At 24.7% G+C, this 20,438-nt stretch overlaps 3 protein-coding genes across 4 annotated transcripts; 2 read left to right on the top strand and 1 right to left on the bottom strand.

The window, feature by feature from the left end:
- The first annotated feature begins 4,168 nt into the window (after window positions 1-4,168).
- Window positions 4,169-6,959, top strand: LOC126904780 (gamma-soluble NSF attachment protein-like). The gene is made up of 8 exons (XM_050684012.1): window positions 4,169-4,426; window positions 4,523-4,590; window positions 5,224-5,326; window positions 5,589-5,796; window positions 5,975-6,045; window positions 6,103-6,283; window positions 6,608-6,757; window positions 6,840-6,959. The coding sequence occupies exons 1-8, from the start codon at window positions 4,371-4,373 to the stop codon at window positions 6,924-6,926; spliced, it is 924 nt and encodes a 307-aa protein (XP_050539969.1). The 5' UTR covers window positions 4,169-4,370; the 3' UTR covers window positions 6,927-6,959.
- Window positions 6,960-13,220: 6,261 nt separating this feature from the next.
- LOC126904783 (uncharacterized) lies at window positions 13,221-20,117 on the top strand. Of its 2 annotated transcripts, XM_050684015.1 has the most exons (6): window positions 13,221-13,443; window positions 13,999-14,058; window positions 18,096-18,125; window positions 18,911-18,934; window positions 19,200-19,349; window positions 19,451-20,117. In XM_050684015.1, exons 1-6 carry the CDS (start codon window positions 13,395-13,397, stop codon window positions 19,858-19,860), a joined length of 723 nt encoding a protein of 240 aa, XP_050539972.1. In that variant the 5' UTR covers window positions 13,221-13,394; the 3' UTR covers window positions 19,861-20,117. The 2 variants fall into 2 exon arrangements, with proteins under 2 accessions (XP_050539972.1, XP_050539973.1); XM_050684016.1 differs by lacking the exon at window positions 13,999-14,058.
- On the bottom strand, window positions 14,874-16,239 carry LOC126904779 (uncharacterized). Its single transcript, XM_050684011.1, has 2 exons — window positions 16,125-16,239; window positions 14,874-15,926 (listed from the first exon to the last, which is right to left on the bottom strand). Exon 2 carries the CDS (start codon window positions 15,919-15,921, stop codon window positions 14,953-14,955), a length of 969 nt encoding a protein of 322 aa, XP_050539968.1. The 5' UTR covers window positions 15,922-15,926; window positions 16,125-16,239; the 3' UTR covers window positions 14,874-14,952.
- Window positions 20,118-20,438: the final 321 nt, after the last annotated feature.

Raw genomic sequence — 20,438 nt, 5'->3', positions numbered from 1 at the left:
AAAAAAAAAATTTGTCCCGACGACCTATCTTTTATACGCAAATGGCTGCCGTATTCAAAAATATGCTATTTTTGTATTCAAATTATGGGTTTTGTATTTTATTTTAATAGAAGTTGATGTTAATTTTGCAATTATCCATCAATTTTTTAAAATTAAACACTATCTACAGATTTGCATCGAAGCGTTTCTTATGATAGTGATTTTAATCACTGTCAGATTAAATCTATCTGGACCCAACTATGCAATGTCTCCACTATGCCGCGACCCCACTGTGCTACCGTTTTTTTTATTAACTTTGTGTCCGTTTTCAAAAAACAAAATAAAATCCGAAATTTTTTTTTCCATAAAAAGGTATATTACATAAACTTTAATTTATGATATATATATATAAGTATCAGTATTTCTGGAACACTTTCAAAAATTAATTTGAAAAAGTTCTATTTGCAATTTTTAGTTTTGAACCCTTTGTATATAGGGAATTAGTCCGATTTAAGTTGTAGCATTATAAAGTTAAAGATGTAAAATATAAAATCGAGAATTTTCACACAGAAATAGCATTTGGTAGCCATTTTCACAGTGATGACAAAATAAAGTCCGAAATTTTTTTTTTTCATAATAAAGAACATTACATTAGTTTTAATTTAAGATATACAGAGTGATCAAAATCTGGTAAGACATTCATTTTCTCAGAAACTATTGAGAATTATAAATTCTTTTAAAGAGAAAAAATATCAAGTATAAAAATCTCTACATTAATATGTAGTCAAATCATTATTTTTTTGTCTCTTCAGTGATAAAAACCCTTATTTATAATTTTCTAAAATGGGAACTCTTATTTTTAATATGATAGAAAAAAAAATTACAAGCAACTTTGTTCGAAGGTTTTTTTTTCCGATTAACCGTTTGTCCGTTAGAGCTTGTTAACAAGCTCTAATTAATTTTAAAATTAAGTGATTGTAAGCCAAGTTTCTATTGTTATTTTACTGTATTAAATAGAGTCATTTTGAATTCTCCCCTGTGGGCAGGTAAAGGATCAGATTTATAAAAAAATTATACCAAATGATAAGTAAAGACATCATGTATCTATAAAAAAAAAATTATATTGATTTGGTAATTTTTAAAAAAGTTATGGCAGTTTTAAGTAAAAAAAAATTGAAAAAATGTCAACAATTAGCAATTTTTAAATTTGTAATTTTTTTTGGAGATTTCTCTCATTTACGGGGAACGAGGGAATTTTTTCAATTTTTGAGGATAATGTCTTCGACTAGATACGATTTGTGATCTTTTGACGTATCGTTGAAAGAAATTGGTTTGGTGTGAGCTGAGAAAAAGTGGTAAGACACAAAAAAAAAACACACATCATAGTAAAATTAATACCTTTTCAGCTAAAATATGTTTCTGGAATACGTTTTTTTTTGTATTTGTATTTTATATTTTAATACATTAAATTCCGTTTACTATTAACCCACCAGATATCTGGCCAATTAAACTAAGTTATAAAATTATTTATTTTTTTAATATTATAATTCATTTCATAGTAATACCAGTTCACCTTAGTGTACTTAATGGTGTAAACAAATCAAACTACTAAGGGAAGTGAAAATGACTTGTACGAAGATGATGATTTTGCGTAGACCTTCACGTACGTGTGGTCCTACAGCAGGTACCAGCTGACACTTCTGATTGGGTGTGAGTGTCGAAAGCCGGTGTTATAGGAAGGGAATAAGAATAATATCTAGGTAATAGGTGCAAGATACAAATATTTTGGGTATGGGAAGGGATGAAGAACAAGGGGTAGCCGAGTATGAAGTGCAGTCGAAGTGCAAGACACAAGTGAAATGTAGAGAACAAAGTAGGTAAGTGAAAAGGGAAGAACAAAGACTTTACATTATATAGTAAGCCAGACAGCGACAACCGAGTACTGAGATTAACGAGTACTGACACTAAGCATAAAACTACGCACTTGAGTCGACTGGCCACGATGGCTAGGTCCATTGGGCTTAAATAGTATTTAGGATAATTGCTAATTTTTTTTTTATTATCAAATCATCAATTGCTAGTATCGCATCCGGTACTAGCCATTAATTTTATTTCATAATTTTTTACAATAATGATAATGAGATACCACAAGACTAGTATCCAACATCCGAAGACGAATAAAAATTGAAAAAAAAAATTTATCAGTATTAGACGAATATTTTTTTTGAAAATGCCTATATGTCAATTATGTTACTTAATTGTTAAAAATTAAATATTCACAAATATATTGTACTTTTAATGTTGTCTTTTATTTTTTTGACATAAAATATATTTATACGACATAATTGTTTTAGTTTCTTTTTTCTTATTTTATAAATAACCTAGTCCTTTAATTAAATTTATCTAGCGTAGAACTGTCCTGAGCAGAATGGTTATGACACTAGTATAATATATAAACTCAATTATTATAAATATTATTAAGTGTATTTATGAAATTTTTACTTTATATTAAATTTTTTTTTAAATATTCTCAGTGTATAAATCATTATTTAAGTATTCAAAATTATATATTTTTTAAGGCTGGATAGGCGTTTAAATGCCCATATGACGAAAACAATTATGTTATAAAAATGTAATGTAGAGGGAGTAATAAATCTATTTTCTATTCTTTCTATAAAATAATCTTGAGCGTACAATTAAAAAGAATTATAACATTAGAAAAATTCTAATTTATGTTTATAAAAATTAATTAACTGAAATCAAGGATAACTTAAAATGTTATTTCCGGTTAAAACCTTAACCCTCGAAATAATTTTAGTTATAATTAGCAGTTCAACTAATTTTGAAAGATGAGGGTTTATCTGTAATTAGTTTTAAGCGCTAGTTCAAATCTATCAGCTGATTTATTATTTCAAATTAGTGGCCAGATCATAGTAAAATAGATAAGTATGCTGGAACATAGTCCGCGTTTTCGTCGTAGTACGCGCATGTGTATCGCCTTGTTTTTGAGTATTCGTATACGATTGGTGAAACACAACTACTGTCAAATGCACTTAAATAAACGCGCGTTTTTCGAATTGATAATTCTAATATGATATCAATAATAGATATAATTTTTAAGTAATATTTATATTAATATAATGAATTAATGATAATGCTTTGTAAAATTATTTATAGTATTTGCAGCAAGTAGTTGAAAAGAGTTTGTTATCGAACAATGTATGAATTACATAGTATACTATTTAATTTTTTAGAGTCCTGCTAATAATGAACATAATCAGATTTATTTAAGGAGGATAGCTTTATTTATTAATGGGTGTATATAGCATTTAGATTTGAACACAAATAACCGAATTTTGTGAATTATTTGAATAAAATTAAAGATTTGATAGAAGATAAACAATTTGGGCAATAACAACCATTTCATACATTAATAAATTAAGGAAAAATCGTTAAAAATTAAATGGAAATGGTACTTATAGTAACACAATTAATATAAAATATTTTATAAATACTTATGACTATATGATATTAGAAAAACTCGGGGCTTGATGAAGGAGGTACTTGAATTAACAAAAAATAATGTTCTTCGGATGCTTTTTTGGTGGATAATGAAGTTCTAAACTGTATTATTAGACCAAGAATATATTTTAGAATTCTAACTGTAAACAATAAAACCACAAAAAAAGGTGCAATAAAAAAAAAAGTACAAAATTTAGGGAATTATCATTAAAACTACAATACAATCTACCATGTGGTTTTATAAATACTGTAATAATTTGTACTTACTGTAATTAATTACACAAAAAATTGATATTTAACTAGTTATGTGTATTTAAATTTTTACTCTGGTTAGATTTATCAACGAGTTGAATCTTAGTTGATAAACTACTACAGTGTAGCAGATAATATAATAAAAAGATGTATTAAAACACAGTTAATATTAATAAAAGTAAGAAATAATTGAAATTTAAAGGGGAATTTAATTTAAAAAGTTTATTTAAATATGTGGCTAAATCGGGACGGTATCCCTTAGTATCGAATATAATCAACGCAACGTATATACATGTGATGTCACGTTAGGTTTATTGTTGGTTGCATATTTTGCCCCTTGGTTGATCATGCGCACTAATTTTATCGAGCATACTTCTTAATAATTTTACCTAGGGCCAGATAACAAATGAGAGGAAACATTTGTTTTTATGATTTTAGTCGAAGTAGATTTATTCAATTTGATTTTATATTAATATTTCATATCATTTTCTGATAATAATTTCTTAACAGTTCCTAAAATGGTTAAAACTAAGTAGTTATTTTACATAAGTTTTTTGAATATCTAAAATTTAAATACAAATTAAAATTTTTATATACTGTGGAAATAAATTTTTGTCATGTCGAAAGATAAGTGCCAAGAAGGGAGGGAATGTATGGAAAAAGCCAATAAATTGTAAGCTTAAGTAAACAACTATTTATTCAATTATCTCTCTAATAATTAATAAATTAAGAGTATTTATTCTTCTATTATAAAATATATTTTATTTAGCCTTAAAACGTCTTTATTAAAATGGGTACCAGATTATGACAGTGCAGCTGATGAATTTTCCAAAGCAGGTATACTATAAAAGCTTGTTATACATTTATAAATTGTAATACTGTTTTATCATAATTATTGCCAAAAATTAAGATTTATTCTAGTTAAGAATAATCAACTTACTAAGATATATACTAATAATAAATAAAATAACAACCCTAGTTGTGCTTTGAAGGTCAGATAGTTTTATAAAAGTTAGATAAAAATAGTGATTCAAGAAATATTAATTTTTATTATTTATCTAATAAGACAAATATTTTAATTAATCAATATTTTCAATTTAAGTTGGGAGAATTCAGCAAAAACCTATTATAATTTGAATTATATTAAATAAATAAACGTTTTAAATTATTTAATTTTTGTTTATTAATTCACTAAATATGTTATAATGAAAACATTAAATTTGAAAATATTTCAGCAAAAACAAAAATGTTTGCTAATTATTAAAGTCATTTTATAAAAATTGTTTAATAAAAATAAAAAAAGTCACCATTGCAAATAATATTGTTAATTTATTATTGAAAAATTAAAAAAAAACAAGTAAATAGAGAATTTTTTTATTCTCGAAAAATAATTATTATTTTAAATAAATTAAATTTGACGTTTTTATAAATTCTTAAAAGTCATGAAATTTTAACTAAATTGTTTTTCAGCTGTATGTTTTCGTGTTGGAAAGTCTTTTAAAGAGAGTAAGGAATGTTTGCTTAAAGCATCACAAAACTACTTACAAAATGGATCACTTTTTCATGCTGCCAAGTATTTAACTTTACATTAAATAATAATTTTTACTATTTTTTAGCTTTCTGATTTTTACTTATATGTTGAAGTAAGTTTTTTTTTTGCTTAATAGCTATGATGACATTAAATTTTATGACGCGATAATTTTAAAAAATATAATGATTAATTATGTCATGGCGGTGTTAAAATATATTATTTAATGTATTATACTAAGACTATGACATAGATAAGCATACTATGATGGACTATAATTATTTATAATATACTCGTATGTATTTAGATCTTTAGAACAGGCAGTAACTTTATCCAAGGAGATTGGAGACCTTAGGGATGTTCCAGACTTGGCAATGAAAGCAAGTTATTATTATCAGCAACATGGATCTTCTGGTAGTGCTTCTATGTTATTAAGTAAAGCTGCAGACATGATACAGCAAACAGATCTAGAATCTTCTGTTAAATTACTAAAAGAGGCCTCTAATGTTGCTTCAGTAAGTTATCCATAATTTGGTTGAAGTTAATGTATTATAACTTCTCTATTTTAATCTAATAATTTTTTTTTTACAAAATAAGCCTTTAAAATAGTCATTGGCTTCTGAATTTAATTGTTTTGAATTAAACTTATAATTATTTACCATTTTTATCATAAATGCTTTTTTAAATGAATAGAATGAAGATTCAATAGGACAAGCAATGGAATATACTCATAAGGCTGCAAGATTATTGGTTAAATTACAAAAGTATTATTTTATTTGAATAGATTTCTTGATTTTTTCATTAATCACAATCATTTTTAGGTATGATGAAGCTGAAGAAGAATTAAAACGCCAAATTGGTTATACTTTTGAAGGTGGATCTGTATCTAATATGGGTAGAGTTGCTGTTGAACTATTTTTGTTGCAGTTAGCAAAAGATGATATTGTAGCTGCTAAAAAAGTATTTAATGAGTATGGATCAAGATATTGTGAACAAGCTGAGGTAATTGTGACAATTCTTGATATGCTTTAATATAAGTTTATATAACACTGGGAAGCTAGTGTAATATAGTGAATACCTCATTTATGACTTTTAATTGAGGTTAAGCCACACTAGTTACTGCTAAACCTTGGATGGATGACTATTTAAAAATGTTAACAACAACCATACTACACTTCCTAAGTGTGACATAAGTGACAAACTTTGAAAAAGAGACACCTAAATTGTGGCATAAAAATCCACTACCAGTCAATAATACCATACAATAATAATAATAATGATGATGTGAGTTCATAAAAATTGTAGAGATATTTATTAAATTTTTAGATTTGTATGCTTGATGACATAATAAATGCATATTCAGACAGAGATGCTGAAAAAATAAACTCTACATTAAACAACTCATTTATAAAGTATATGGACATAGAATTCGCAGTTTTAGCAAAAAGTTTAGCAGAAAAATGGATTATTGATTCAGTATTTATACATTTTATTTTTTTAATCGTAAAAGTTCAATAAAATAATTTAAAAAAATTAACAATAACAATATTTTATATAGAACCTTACCTCTCAAACTTTGGAGTATGTTGATGATTCAGAAGGTACACAAAAACCACAAATAGATTTTGGCGGAGGGCTTTGTTGAAGTTATAATATATTATAATTGTGTTTTATTATAGTAGTCTATTACAAAAAACATAAAAAATTACATTTCATTTATAAATAATATTGTTGAGAAACACTTTTATAATCAAGTTATGTAAACTGTTTGTTATAATGAATTGTTATTTCATAAATATACAATTTATTGTAATGCAAAAAAAAATTATTCATTCCAAATACTTATGTTGAAAAAAATTTCTTCTATATTTTATATTATTTTTGTTAAATATTTTAAGTCATATTTTACTTAGATGTGTATTCAAAATCTTATAATTGCCATAATTATTTTTTTTTTTATTATTAGACTTGTACTTATACATCTTCTATAAATTTAATTTAATTTTTGTATTTAAAAGTATATAATTATTGGAATATTTACACTTATATCTGTAATTAAGACATGGCTTTAATTCATTCATAATAGTATATATTTTTAATTATTAAGTATGTTATTAAAACATTTTATTGATACAAAGTATAATCGTTTAATATTTCTAGTTTATTTAGTGTACATATGTAATTCTGTTAAATAATTGTTAGATCTTGATTTGTTAATGCACTTAATGTATTTAAATGTTTGAATTAGCAATTAAATTTGTTAAAAACTCATTTAAAAGTATGGTGTAGTCAAACTATACAAATGTAGAATATTAATTTGGAGCGTAAACCTCAAAATATTTTGGTAAATTATATTTATTATTAAAATATATTTAGGGCAGAAAAAATATTGATCAATCTAGTCCCCCAAATATTTAAATTTATCCTACTTAACTAATCTATTATGTATATTTAGCTGCCTCAGATAAAAATCAATAGACAAAGTAATAAATATTCTAATTATATATTTCAATTTAAAGTATGTGTTAGTAAATACAATAACTTTTTTTAAAAATATATCTCATTGTTATTAAACAGTATAATATAAAAAAAATAATAATATTCTCTGTTAAATAATTTGTAGTTTTGATATAAAACTAAAAAGGAATTAATTTTACTATGATGTATTTTTTTTGTGTCTATTACCACTCAATATTCAACTCTCACCGAACCGATTTCTTTCAACGATACGTCAAAAGATCATAAATCGTATATAGTCGTAGGAGGGAAATCTCCAAAAAAATTACAAATTTAAAAATCTCTTATTGTTGACATTTTTTCAATTTTTTTTACTTTAAACTGCCATAATTTTTTTAAAATCTGACACTACATGCCCACAGGGGGGATTTAAAATGACAACTTTTTCACATAAAATTAACTTTTGAAAGTGTTCCGAAAAGTTGACACTTTTATATATATATATATATATATATATATATATTAAATTATATTCAATATAATTAAAAAATTATAATGATTTGGTCATTTTTAAAAAAAATATAGCAGTTTTAAGTAAAAAATTTTTTGAAAATTAGCGATTTTTATTTTGTAATTTTTATAAAGATTTCCACCATTTACGGGGATTGAGGGAAATTTTTTCATTTTTTGAGGATAATGTTTTCGAATATTTACGATTTGTGATCTTTTGATGTATCGTTGAAAGAAATCTGTTCGGTGAGAACTGAGAAAAAGTGATAAGACAAAAAAAAAAACAGTAAAATTTATACCTTCTCAGCTTCGCATCGAAGCTAAAATTAAGAAAATTAAAACAAAAAAAGAACATATATTTTTAGTTTATAATTAATATTTAACAAATAGTCGAACACTTGTTAAGTTTAAAATTATTACATTATTTTTTTTTAATAAAAATAACCTAAATTAAAAATGGTTTTAAAGAAATGTCAATTATTAATAAAATATATAGAACTTATAATACACTTTTAAAATTAAATTACCATAACTTCATTATATGTTTCAATCATATAATCCACAAATTTACCCAATTTCTATGTAAGAAGTCATAACGAGTGAATAATTATTTTAATTACTACAAATCAAGGTAAAATGAAATATTATTTCTATCAAAAATACATATTATAATTTTTTTGTATATTATTAAAATATTTAATATAAGTTTAAAAAAAAAAAAAATTACGTATAATTATATAGTACTATTATAAATATTTATACGATATTTACGGAATTTCTGTACCAGAAGTCATAACGAGTGAATAATTATTTTAATTACTACAAATATAGGTAAAATGAATTATTATAGAAATATACACATTATTTTATTGAATATAATAATTTCAAATGCAATTATTGTTCATGAGACTAATGAATTATTTACGAATATTGAAAATCAAACTTTTGTAACCAATGACGATTTAGATAAACTCATAAAAGCATATCCAGCATTCCTTCAACTAACTTTACAAGAAAATAAATACTACATTGGTTGTGATGCATCTCTTTGTCCTCTACCTTATGATGAAAACACAGTATTGGATGATCCTGAAGTTGAGAAATTAGAATTTTTCGACCCCAGAGAATGTGAAAAACCGTGGTCTTGGACGCAACAAAATCAAATTATTGTACCTATTCCAAAAAAATGTTCTATTAACAAAAGGTTAGGAGAATTAATTCGTCGAGATTACAATTTAGAAATTATTCAGAAGTATACTTATTACCTGAACACTGAATAATGTAAATATTAGAAAGGGAGCTGAAATTTTTAAAGTGACAAAAAATTTTGCATTCATTAATATAAAAATTCTTGAATTAATAATTATAATTGTTTAATTATTTTTTATGATAATAATATTAAATATTTCATTAAACTCTTATATTTTTGTTTATAACATTTTTATTTTGTTGATTCATATTTTAATATTTATTATTATTAAATGCTATATCTTAATTTAAAAACATTTTTACTATAAAAATAACAGAAAAACGATTTTCAATTTTAAAAGCATGTGGTTAATTTAAATCAAGAAAAATTTATAAAATTGATTTCCTAACAACTTTTATAGTTATTAATTTAATAGTTATTAACATTTTTATACCCGGGTGGGAGGAGAAGTGAGGCCAAGAAATGTCTAGTGATAAAAATAGCAGCACCTACCCTGATCTCAGTCATTACTTTAAACTGTTAATATCTTCTGAAATACTGTTTCAAAAGTTTCTCTCGTCTAGTTATTTTCTTAATTAGATCATTTTCTATTTTATAGGCCATTTAAATATGTGTGCTTTTATTTAAAAAAATAAAGCTGACACTACTGTTAAGATGTAAGTGTTGAATATAAAAATATTTTATAATGGATAAATGAAGAAATAAATGAAATTAACAAAAGCCAAAGAATAAAAATTCACAAAAAAATAATTATTTAAAGAAAAATGTTGTATATTATTACTAAATAATAAACAGTTTACTGTGTATTCATTCAGAAGTAGACCCATAACAATTGTTGGTGAAATTGCCAATTAATTATTTGTCATATAAAATAATACTTTAGGTAGTCTATGTTGCAGTTTCTTCCCCTTCATGACACGGTTAGCAAGTGGGTAATATTTCCAAAGCGGCGATAGGAGGGAATCGTCTGCAATGAGATGCGCGTTAATACAATAAAGAGCAGAGTCGGTTTAATGCGTCTCCAACACAATACGTCAACGTTTTCATCTCCTTCTCAGACTACCGAAAACCACAAATTAAACAAAAATAATAATAATGTAAATAATGTAGAAAGCCCACGTGCACAGTTTTGCGTAACGCGGTCACGTGGCCTGTTTACGACGCGGTTGTCACTCAAACTGCACCGTTCAGAAAGATTACCGGACTTGTCACGTGCCGTCGCTTCTACCGCCTTGCAGATGGCAAAATCTATACGGTTGATGCATTTCGATATCACCTCCTCCGAAAAGCCTGTCACTGCCAACAATATCAACGTTCTGTAAAATACGTGTAAATTAACAAGGAGATACACTAATATGGAATTAACAGAGTATGGCAAATACAAAATGCCGGAAACATTGAGGTATTAGAAATAAATTCTTGTACTTTTACGCTAGTATCTACGTAGAAAAACATTACATTATATGAAGTGGCTAGATTTTGACTGAAAAAAATTGTTATGATAATACATTGAGTTTGTTAAGCCAATTGCATCGTTGAGCTAAACTGACCAACTCTTTTAGTGAGTGTTGGTCACACGCTTCCAGTCAATTTTTGTTTGTAATCCGATTAATGGAACCTGACCAGCCATGGAAATGTGTATTTAAATGCGCATGCCACTATCATAGGGCTTATTATTATTATGTATGTGGGGAAAAATGAAAAAAAAACATGATGTATAATATTATAATGTGTCGGTATTGATTTAGGGGATTTAATTTCTCGATTCGGTAACCGTGACAAGACGCCATCGTATGACTTTGACAGTGATACCGTCAAGAGGAAATACATTCGTCACGACTATTGAAATACGATTTGCATTAGGTGCATTATCACAGCGAAAACAATATTTGGGATTAAGTCCGCCATACAGAATTTGCTAAAACATTGCGTGCGACAGGCGCCCTTTCATCAGCTGATCTCACAATCAAATTACATAAACAATCTGGTAAAATTTGCATAATTCATAAAAGTTATATGATATTATGTATTTTGATGTTTACAGTAAACATTTTCATTTCACATAAACGTTGTTCAAGACAACATCAATAAAAGTAGAGCAAAACAAACAAACGATTGTACAAAATAAATCTTACCGAAAATTCTACAAAAATGTCAAAATGTTATGTATAAAATTATTGATAGCATTGTTTTGCAACTATCTAAAATAATATTTAAATATAGGACAGGTGAAGCATAGCTTATGATTATTTTTGTCATTAGTCATTTAGCCTATGACTTATAAAACATTGTAACGCAGCATTTAGTTGTTTGGTGACAATAATAAAGGTCGAAATAAAAATTATTGTTGACCAAAGTTTTGTTTTACATAATAACCATTTCTGTTGTTAGTAGTCCAGATGAAAAATATTCAAAAAACTAATTTGGATTTTCATTATTTGTAATACTTTTAAAATAAAGTATTTCATTCCAGTCTATCTTTTATTTCTTATAGTTTTTTTAACATCTAAAATTAATGAAAATTTAATAAATAATATTATTAGTAATTGCAAATTTAAAATAGAAACAAAAGTTATATTTTATTATTCTTAGCAGTTAAAAGAAATTTTAATCTTGAATGTGTATTATTAAATTTGTATATTACTTTTTGTTTATAACAGTAAACATGTCTTTGAAGGATTATTCTATATAAGGAGAATGATCAAACATTTGAGTTATAAAAGATTACCCATCGGTGTTGTATCGATTCGCTCAATGACAAAGTTTAACAATTATCTATATATCAAACATCCAGAATTCATCCCTCCTAATTATGCTGTTGAGGATAGATCTTTTAAAGTTGGAGAGATACTTGATGATTTGGATAAAATTCTACTGATTGAAGACCTTATTAGAAGTCATGATTGCCATGGTTGTCAGAAAATGGCCATATTCCGTCTATGAAGTTATTTAAAGACTTTTAATTAAACCGGAATCGTGTGAAATACTTTTAACACCCAAATTCAGTAACCATATAAATTTTGCTACATACTTTACAAATATAATATTCAACATCTATGGCTGGTTGAATATGGACATTTAATTTGTTTTATGTATCAAATCGACTCTAATATAAAAGTTTTTGATGGCATAAAAAATCAATAATATTTGGATTTTTTTTTTGGTTGATTAATGTATGATGTCAGTTCGAAATTAAAGTGACATGGAGCATACTGTGTACTATAAATAGTACTTTACCTGTGAATTGTCGAAAAAACAGCGTCATGGTTTTTATACTAATTGAAAAATAAAGTTTAATAAGCGAATAAAACACTCATTTATTTATTTTTTCGAAAAAACAAAAAACGTTTATTGTCTGTATTTTTCAATAATTCGTTTACATACTAAATAATAAAGAAGGTATTAAGTTTTTCATTTCATTAATTTTATTTTAAGAATTTTTACGGAATTGTTCAATGAATTAATTAATTATTTACAAATAAAATATTGTAAACTAAAGTGAAGTAAAATAAATATATAAGGCTATCCAATGCAATTAAGACCATGTTAGTTATGAAGGTTTTTACGTTTTANATAAATATATAAGGCTATCCAATGCAATTAAGACCATGTTAGTTATGAAGGTTTTTACGTTTTAAATTGTTTATTTATGTTTTAAACAAATATAATAAGTATTCTGTATTTTAAAAAACTACGACGCACTTAAGAATGTTTTTTTTATTTCTTATGTTATTCTAAGATTGACTTACTGTTTAAAAATTGAAAAACAGTTGCTTGTAAACACATATAAACTTAAGTTAAATAATAAGTTATTATTATTATATAAATTAAATGACGTTAAAAATAATAAGTAATAATTTTTCATTTTAGTAAAGCAATACATTATATATTTATTATTATAGCAAAATATAATTGATATTATTATAAAGTCAGAAGATGATTAAATTTATATTTTATTTTGCTAGTGTTTTGTTGAGTTTAATTGGTACAGTATGGTTTCCTTTATTAATTTTATTATGTGCGTTGCTAGTCTTATATTGGAAATATTTACACTAAACAGTGTTAATAAATATTATTTTTAATGATAATTAAAAAAAGAAAGTGTGTTGTATACGATTTTGTTGGTATTAAAATTATACCACATATTTAACAGATAATGACTACTTAATATATAAACTTATGATTTATTAAAAGATTTTATATCATTTACTGAAAGTTCTGATTTTCAGTCACATTAGTACAAATACAACAATTTTTTATGCTATTAATTGAAATAATTAATTACAATCTATAAATACTCATTTTTTAATATTTCATTAAGCTTCTTTTAAAGAAAATTAATTATTCCAATCCAATTTAAGACATAGTTAAGACACGAAAACTTTTTAAAAAACTGCGACATAAAAATTAATATTATAATAATAAAATATTTTACATAAAAGTTTAATAAAAAACTTAATTTAAATAAGTTGTTTGATTTATTTAGACCTATAGCTATTTTTAAATAATTTAATTATACAATAAATTCAATTTTTTACAGGACAATCACAAATCAAAGGATGCTTTCATTTTAAAAGCTTTAAAAAAATTAAACCTATATGTAAATAATAAAAAAATATATTCAGTTATACTTTTTTTTTCTAAAGCTTCGGTTATTTTAACCATTAGATATTAATAAAATCACTATATTACAGTTAAACATAATGTTTAGATACACTTATTTATGTCTGATCGCGTGATAAAATTAATGACTCCCTTGTAGTGTCTGCATTTAATTTTCCATGAACGCAATGGAAGTTCGTATTGGTCTTATGTGTCTTCATATTTTCTACAATCTGTGAATATGTGTTTTACTGTTAAAAATGTTTCACAGCATTGGTATATTGTTTTATTTTCCTTTTTTATTAAGTATGGGTGTTCATTGTATGATCAAGTCTAAATCTATTAATTATAACTTCATTTTTCCGGCTAAAGTTTTTATTTTTTAATATTATTCTTTATTTTATTGAATTTTGTGTAGGAATACTGCTATAAATTATCTATATTTTCATGTATTATCTTTTTTTATATCAGAATATAGTAAATCAGTGATTTAATTTTGATGGTTATCAATAATTATTTGTTTAGCAGCTTTGTTTGTTAATTCGTTTCTGCGTATTCTTTACCCATATTAAAGTTTATGTTTCATGTTTTTTGAACAGACAGGCATTTTAAAAATAATAATGTTTAAAAACATTCATGTTTGAAATTAACCATATGCTTTTGAATTGACAATCGTTTTTGTTTTATTTTTATAGTAAAAATGTTTTTAAATTATGATATAGTATTTAATATTAATAAATATTTAAATATGAATCAACAAAATATGTTTAATTAATAGATAACATAATATATTTAGTTATAATAATATATATATATATTAGTTACTAATATAATATATTAGATCAATGTAATATTTAATATAATTTTCAAAAAAATAAATATATAATTATGATTATTTATCCATAACTTTTTTATTTATTGTTATAAAATAATCCGTCACATTAAAAAGTTCAGCTCCCTTTCTAACATTGACATGTTGTAATTTTATTAATTCGTCAATTTTAAGTGTTGCCCTTAGGGTGAAATCATCCCACAAGTTATCATTTACAAGAATAGTATAGTTTCTTTTTAAATTTGTTAGTCTCATGCATTCTAATAATTGTGCTCTGTGTTGGTTTTTATTTTCCTCTTTAATTAATAAATCAAACCATTTTTTATATTCATTATTTAAAGTAATCTTCTGCAAAATATTCAATATACAGTCAAGGGGTAATGTAGATATGAAGTATTGCTTAAATGTATCATAAATATTTTTAAATAGCTTTTTAAAGTTATATATGCTGAAATTCATGTTTAGATGATCTTCTTTTATTTCGAAAGATTTAAAAACTATTGTAACATCAGAGAAACTATCGATTCTATCAATGGCTTCAACTAAAAATAAACAAAATCTATCGACTAAAGTTATCCCAACACTTTCGATAGTATTCAGGTAATAAGTGTACTTCTGAATAATTTCTAAATTGTAATCTCGACGAATTAATTCTCCTAACCTTTTGTTAATAGAACATTTTTTTGGAATAGGTACAATAATTTGATTTTGTTGCGTCCAAGACCACGGTTTTTCACATTCTCTGGGGTCGAAAAATTCTAATTTCTCAACTTCAGGATCATCCAATACTGTGTTTTCATCATAAGGTAGAGGACAAAGAGATGCATCACAACCAATGTAGTATTTATTTTCTTGTAAAGTTAGTTGAAGGAATGCTGGATATGCTTTTATGAGTTTATCTAAATCGTCATTGGTTACAAAAGTTTGATTTTCAATATTCGTAAATAATTCATTAGTCTCATGAACAATAATTGCATTTGAAATTATTATATTCAATAAAATAATGTGTATATTTCTATAATAATTCATTTTACCTATATTTGTAGTAATTAAAATAATTATTCACTCGTTATGACTTCTGGTACAGAAATTCCGTAAATGTCGTTTAAATATTTATAATAGTACTATATAATTATACGTAATTTTTTTTTTTTTAACTTATATTAAATATTTTATTAATATACAAAAAAATTATAATATGTATTTTTGATAGAAATAATATTTCATTTTACCTTGATTTGTAGTAATTAAAATAATTATTCACTCGTTATGACTTCTTACACAGAAATTGGGTAAATTTGTGGAATATATGATTGAAACATATAATGAAGTTATGGTAATTTAAGTTTAAAAGTGTATTATAAGTTCTATATATTTTATTAATAATTGACATTTCTTTTTAAACCTTTTAGACTTAAGGTTATTTTTATTCTAAATAAATAATGCAATAATTTTAAACTTAACAAGTGTTTGACTATTTGTTAAACATTAATTATCAAATCATTGAAATCAATATCAATTTTTTTTTATTTTAATTTACATAATTTTTAGTACAGAATATATGTTTAGGTTATCGCGTAAAACTATATATTATGAATAGTTTTATTTATTATAATTTTGAGAAGTATTCAGCAACCCTTATCATACTATACTTTAAGATAAAAACCAGAAATTGAACATCAATTTTTCGAATTTGTATTTTTTTTTAAATTGAACAAAAATGTTAAAGTGTATTATTTCTCAGTTTCAACAGAAAATTGACTATCTATTTTCTTAATTAGATCATTTTCTATTTTATTTACTACTTAAATGTGTATGCTAGTTAAAAAAATAAAATTAACACCATTATAAAACATAAGGGATAAACATTAAAAATTTTATAACAGATAAACCGAGAGATATATGTAACTAACAAAAGCCAAAAAAATAATTTCACGAAATAATTATTATTTTAAGAGAAATTGAGTTGCTAGCATTAAAAGAAATACCTTGTATAAACATTGTTATAACATTATTTTTTAAAAAACGCTTTCTAATTTATTATCGCAAAATTGTTTTTCTCAAAATTATGTTCTATTTAATAAACTGCTTTTTTCCAATACATATACACTCTACTGTAAAGATCAGACTGGAAGCTTGTAGTTTTTATTATTTTATTGTCACACCCAAAGAAAAACCTCAATCAATTTTGATAGAGAAATTTTATCATAATGTTTTATTAATACGAACAAAATAATTATTCTTATAAATAATTATTGTTCAAGACAAGAAAAAAAATTATCATATTGATAAATATATCATAGATTCAATAGTAATGATATATTTATGAAATTGAACAATGAATTTATTATATAGATCGAGGTTTTTCTCTGGGTGCACATACTATGGCCATTCCCACATCGCACTCATATTTTGATACGTCTATCTTTGATCGGGTTTGATAGTGTCTAATAATTGATCTAGTTGAATTTTATAAATCTGGTCGCTAGTATACTGTTTTTGAAATTGTATTAGTTGTGTGTTGGTATTTATTTTATTCGTCCGTGGTATGCTTATATAAAATTCGATTTGTATGATATTTGATAGGTTTATACCATAATAATTGCCTTGATCGATTATGTATTTATTGTATTTTTCAACTGGATTATTTGATCGTTGAAGTTTGGTTGGATAAAGGTAAAATAGTTTTTGTCTGCGTAAGTGAAGGAGTAGTTCACCTGAGACATTGAACATACTGTTTATCGTGTTAATCTTGAACGCTCCTAAGACATGTCGGATGATACTGTTATGGCCTGTTTCTATTACTTTGAGATTATTTGCTGGTGAACAATTATAAAAAATGCTCTGTAGTCGAGTTTTGAACGAATAATGGCTCAGTATATTTTGATTAGAGTTAACGATTGTACACCCCACGTGATAAAATATATTTTTGTTAAAAATATACTTTTGTAACTTTATTATTAATAATATATTAATTATTATCGTTTTGATTTTTTTTTGAACTTTAAAATAAATTGTTAGTTTATCTTAATGATATTTAAATTAGTAATACATTTTTAAGTGTTTCGTAAAAAAAATTTTCGACTTGAAGACGATCCTAAGACAGCAATGACCAGCGTCATTAATACTAAAAATATCTTACAAAATACAAATTATGTATTTCTACATTTATTTAAAAGTACATCTTATATTTTAATTTTCAGATCAGTCACCAAAAGATGATACAATATACAGTAATTAGAAATTTATTAGAATATTTTTGAGTTATTATCCAAATGATAAATACATTATTTAAATCGAATTTTAATTTTATATTTTATTGCTACCACACATTCAGTGACGTGCCCAGGAGGGCAGGAGGTTAGGGAATAGGATAGAAAATCGTATTTTTTTTATTAACTTTGATGTCTGTTTTCACCATGAAGATAAAATAAAGTCCGAAATTTTTTTTTCCATAATAAAGTATATTACATTAGCTTTAATTTAAGATATATAAAAAAGTGTCAGACTTTCTGGAACATTTTCAAAAGTTAATTTTTTGTGAAAAAGTTGTCATTTTAAATCCCCTCCTGTGGGCAGGTAAAAGGTTAAATTTATAAAAAAAATATACCAAATGAAAAGTAATGGTATCATGCATCTATATAAAAAAAATTATATTGATTTGGTCATTTTTTAAAAAGTTATGGTAGTTTTGAGCAAAAAACTTTTCGAAAATTAGCGATTTTTAAATTTGTAACTTTTATGAAGGTTTTCCCCATTTACGGGGAACGAAGGAATTTTTTTCAATTTTTGAGGGTAATGTCTTTGACTAGATACGATTTGTGATCTCTTGACGTATCATTGAAAGAAATCGGTTCGGTTAGAGCTGAGAAAAAGTGGTAACAGACAAAAAAAAAACACATCATAGTAAAACTAATACCTTCTCAGCTTCGCATCGAAGCTAATAAAGTATAAAATAAAATAGCAAACATAATAAATATATATTATTAGTAATATGTATCAATTATTTCATTGACAGAGAATCCAGTGAATATATCAAATGGTAATGGGAAATATACTTATATATATTTAAATAAGATAAATAAATTTTACGATAGTAATTAAAATTAACGAGGTTATAATAACCTATTTATTTATTACATGTCATTTAAAATGTTATAACTTTTATTATTTACATTTGAAAATAAATTAACTAATAATAATTTAATAATAGTTATTGTTAATCTAATTATTAATTTCTGTTATATTTTATTAAACTTTCGAAATCTATGCTACCCAAATACTCTTAACATGCAGCGTTTATATAGATTTGTGTCACTTGTGCTATATGGAAAACAACACAGTTACTTTATGTCCATGTCATCACATTATAGGAAACTATTGCGCAAATAAATTGTTTAAAGGACCAAACATTTGTCCTCTATGTACCCAAGAGATAGAGTATTATAAAGATATAGGTAGGTAACATGAATCATGTATATTTTTTAGTTAAAGTGTTGCAATACACTATTTTTTTTAAATAATTAATGGATAAAGTATTAACATTATATATTTTTAGTTCATTTGACAAATTTTCAATTTGAAAGTCGCAGCCCGTACCGATTCCGTGTTCTTACTGAAACAGAGTTGTATAGTTTAAAGTCTAGTATTAAGAATGGCATGACTGACGAAGAATTTATGGCCCGTTTTTGGTACCTTCGACGCTGCCAAGAACCTGATGAAGATCTGCTGTGGAGCATTAATTTAAGCTTGATAACTCGCGATGATCGTAAGAAAATCGCAATTTTAAAAAAGGAACTTTTGTCTAACATATCTTCCGAAATATTTGTGTATAAAGACAATTTTAGAAAAAATTTAAATGACGAAGAATATTATACAGTATCTTCATTTTATAGAAGATTCCAAAAATTGTATAGAGGATACGAACTTGAAATACGAAAGACATACCTTGATTTCATGTTTACGTAATTATTTATAGATTTATAACATTAGTTTTCATGTAAAACATTATTAAAACAATTTTTAAATTATGTGGTTAAATACTAATAGTTATTTTACTAATTAATAAACGTTTGGAAGGCGAATTAAAAAAACAATAAAACAATTTATTTTGTAAAAGTAACAATAAATAACGTTGATTATCTGTATTTATCAAGCATGTTCAGTGTACTAATTTTTTAAGAATCTTAATGAAAAAGTCAATGTATTAATAATATTTTTAGGTATAAAACACAAAAATAATTAATTATTTTACATAAAAAATTTTATTTGGATAAGTTATTCAAAAATTTATCAATGTACATTCCTCAAGACTAAATTATAACGCTTCTTTATACAAGTGCGATTTTTTGAAAAAACCAATCCCTCACTAATATTTAAACATTTTTTTGAACACATTTGTACTGCAGCATTTTGTGGTGGCGATATAAAAATCACCGTCATATTTTAATCTATACCCAGTCCTAACTGTGTTACTTATTTTTTTAACGTGTAATTGTATACATGTCTTCAAGTCTATTAATTTAGTTCATTTAATAAACCGATTA

Source organism: Daktulosphaira vitifoliae, unplaced genomic scaffold (genome assembly GCF_025091365.1).
Source record: "Daktulosphaira vitifoliae isolate Bord-2020 unplaced genomic scaffold, ASM2509136v1 Scaffold_4, whole genome shotgun sequence".
In the NCBI taxonomy this organism is placed as follows: domain Eukaryota; kingdom Metazoa; phylum Arthropoda; class Insecta; order Hemiptera; family Phylloxeridae; genus Daktulosphaira; species Daktulosphaira vitifoliae.
This window is presented reverse-complemented; position numbering and strand designations above follow the sequence as displayed.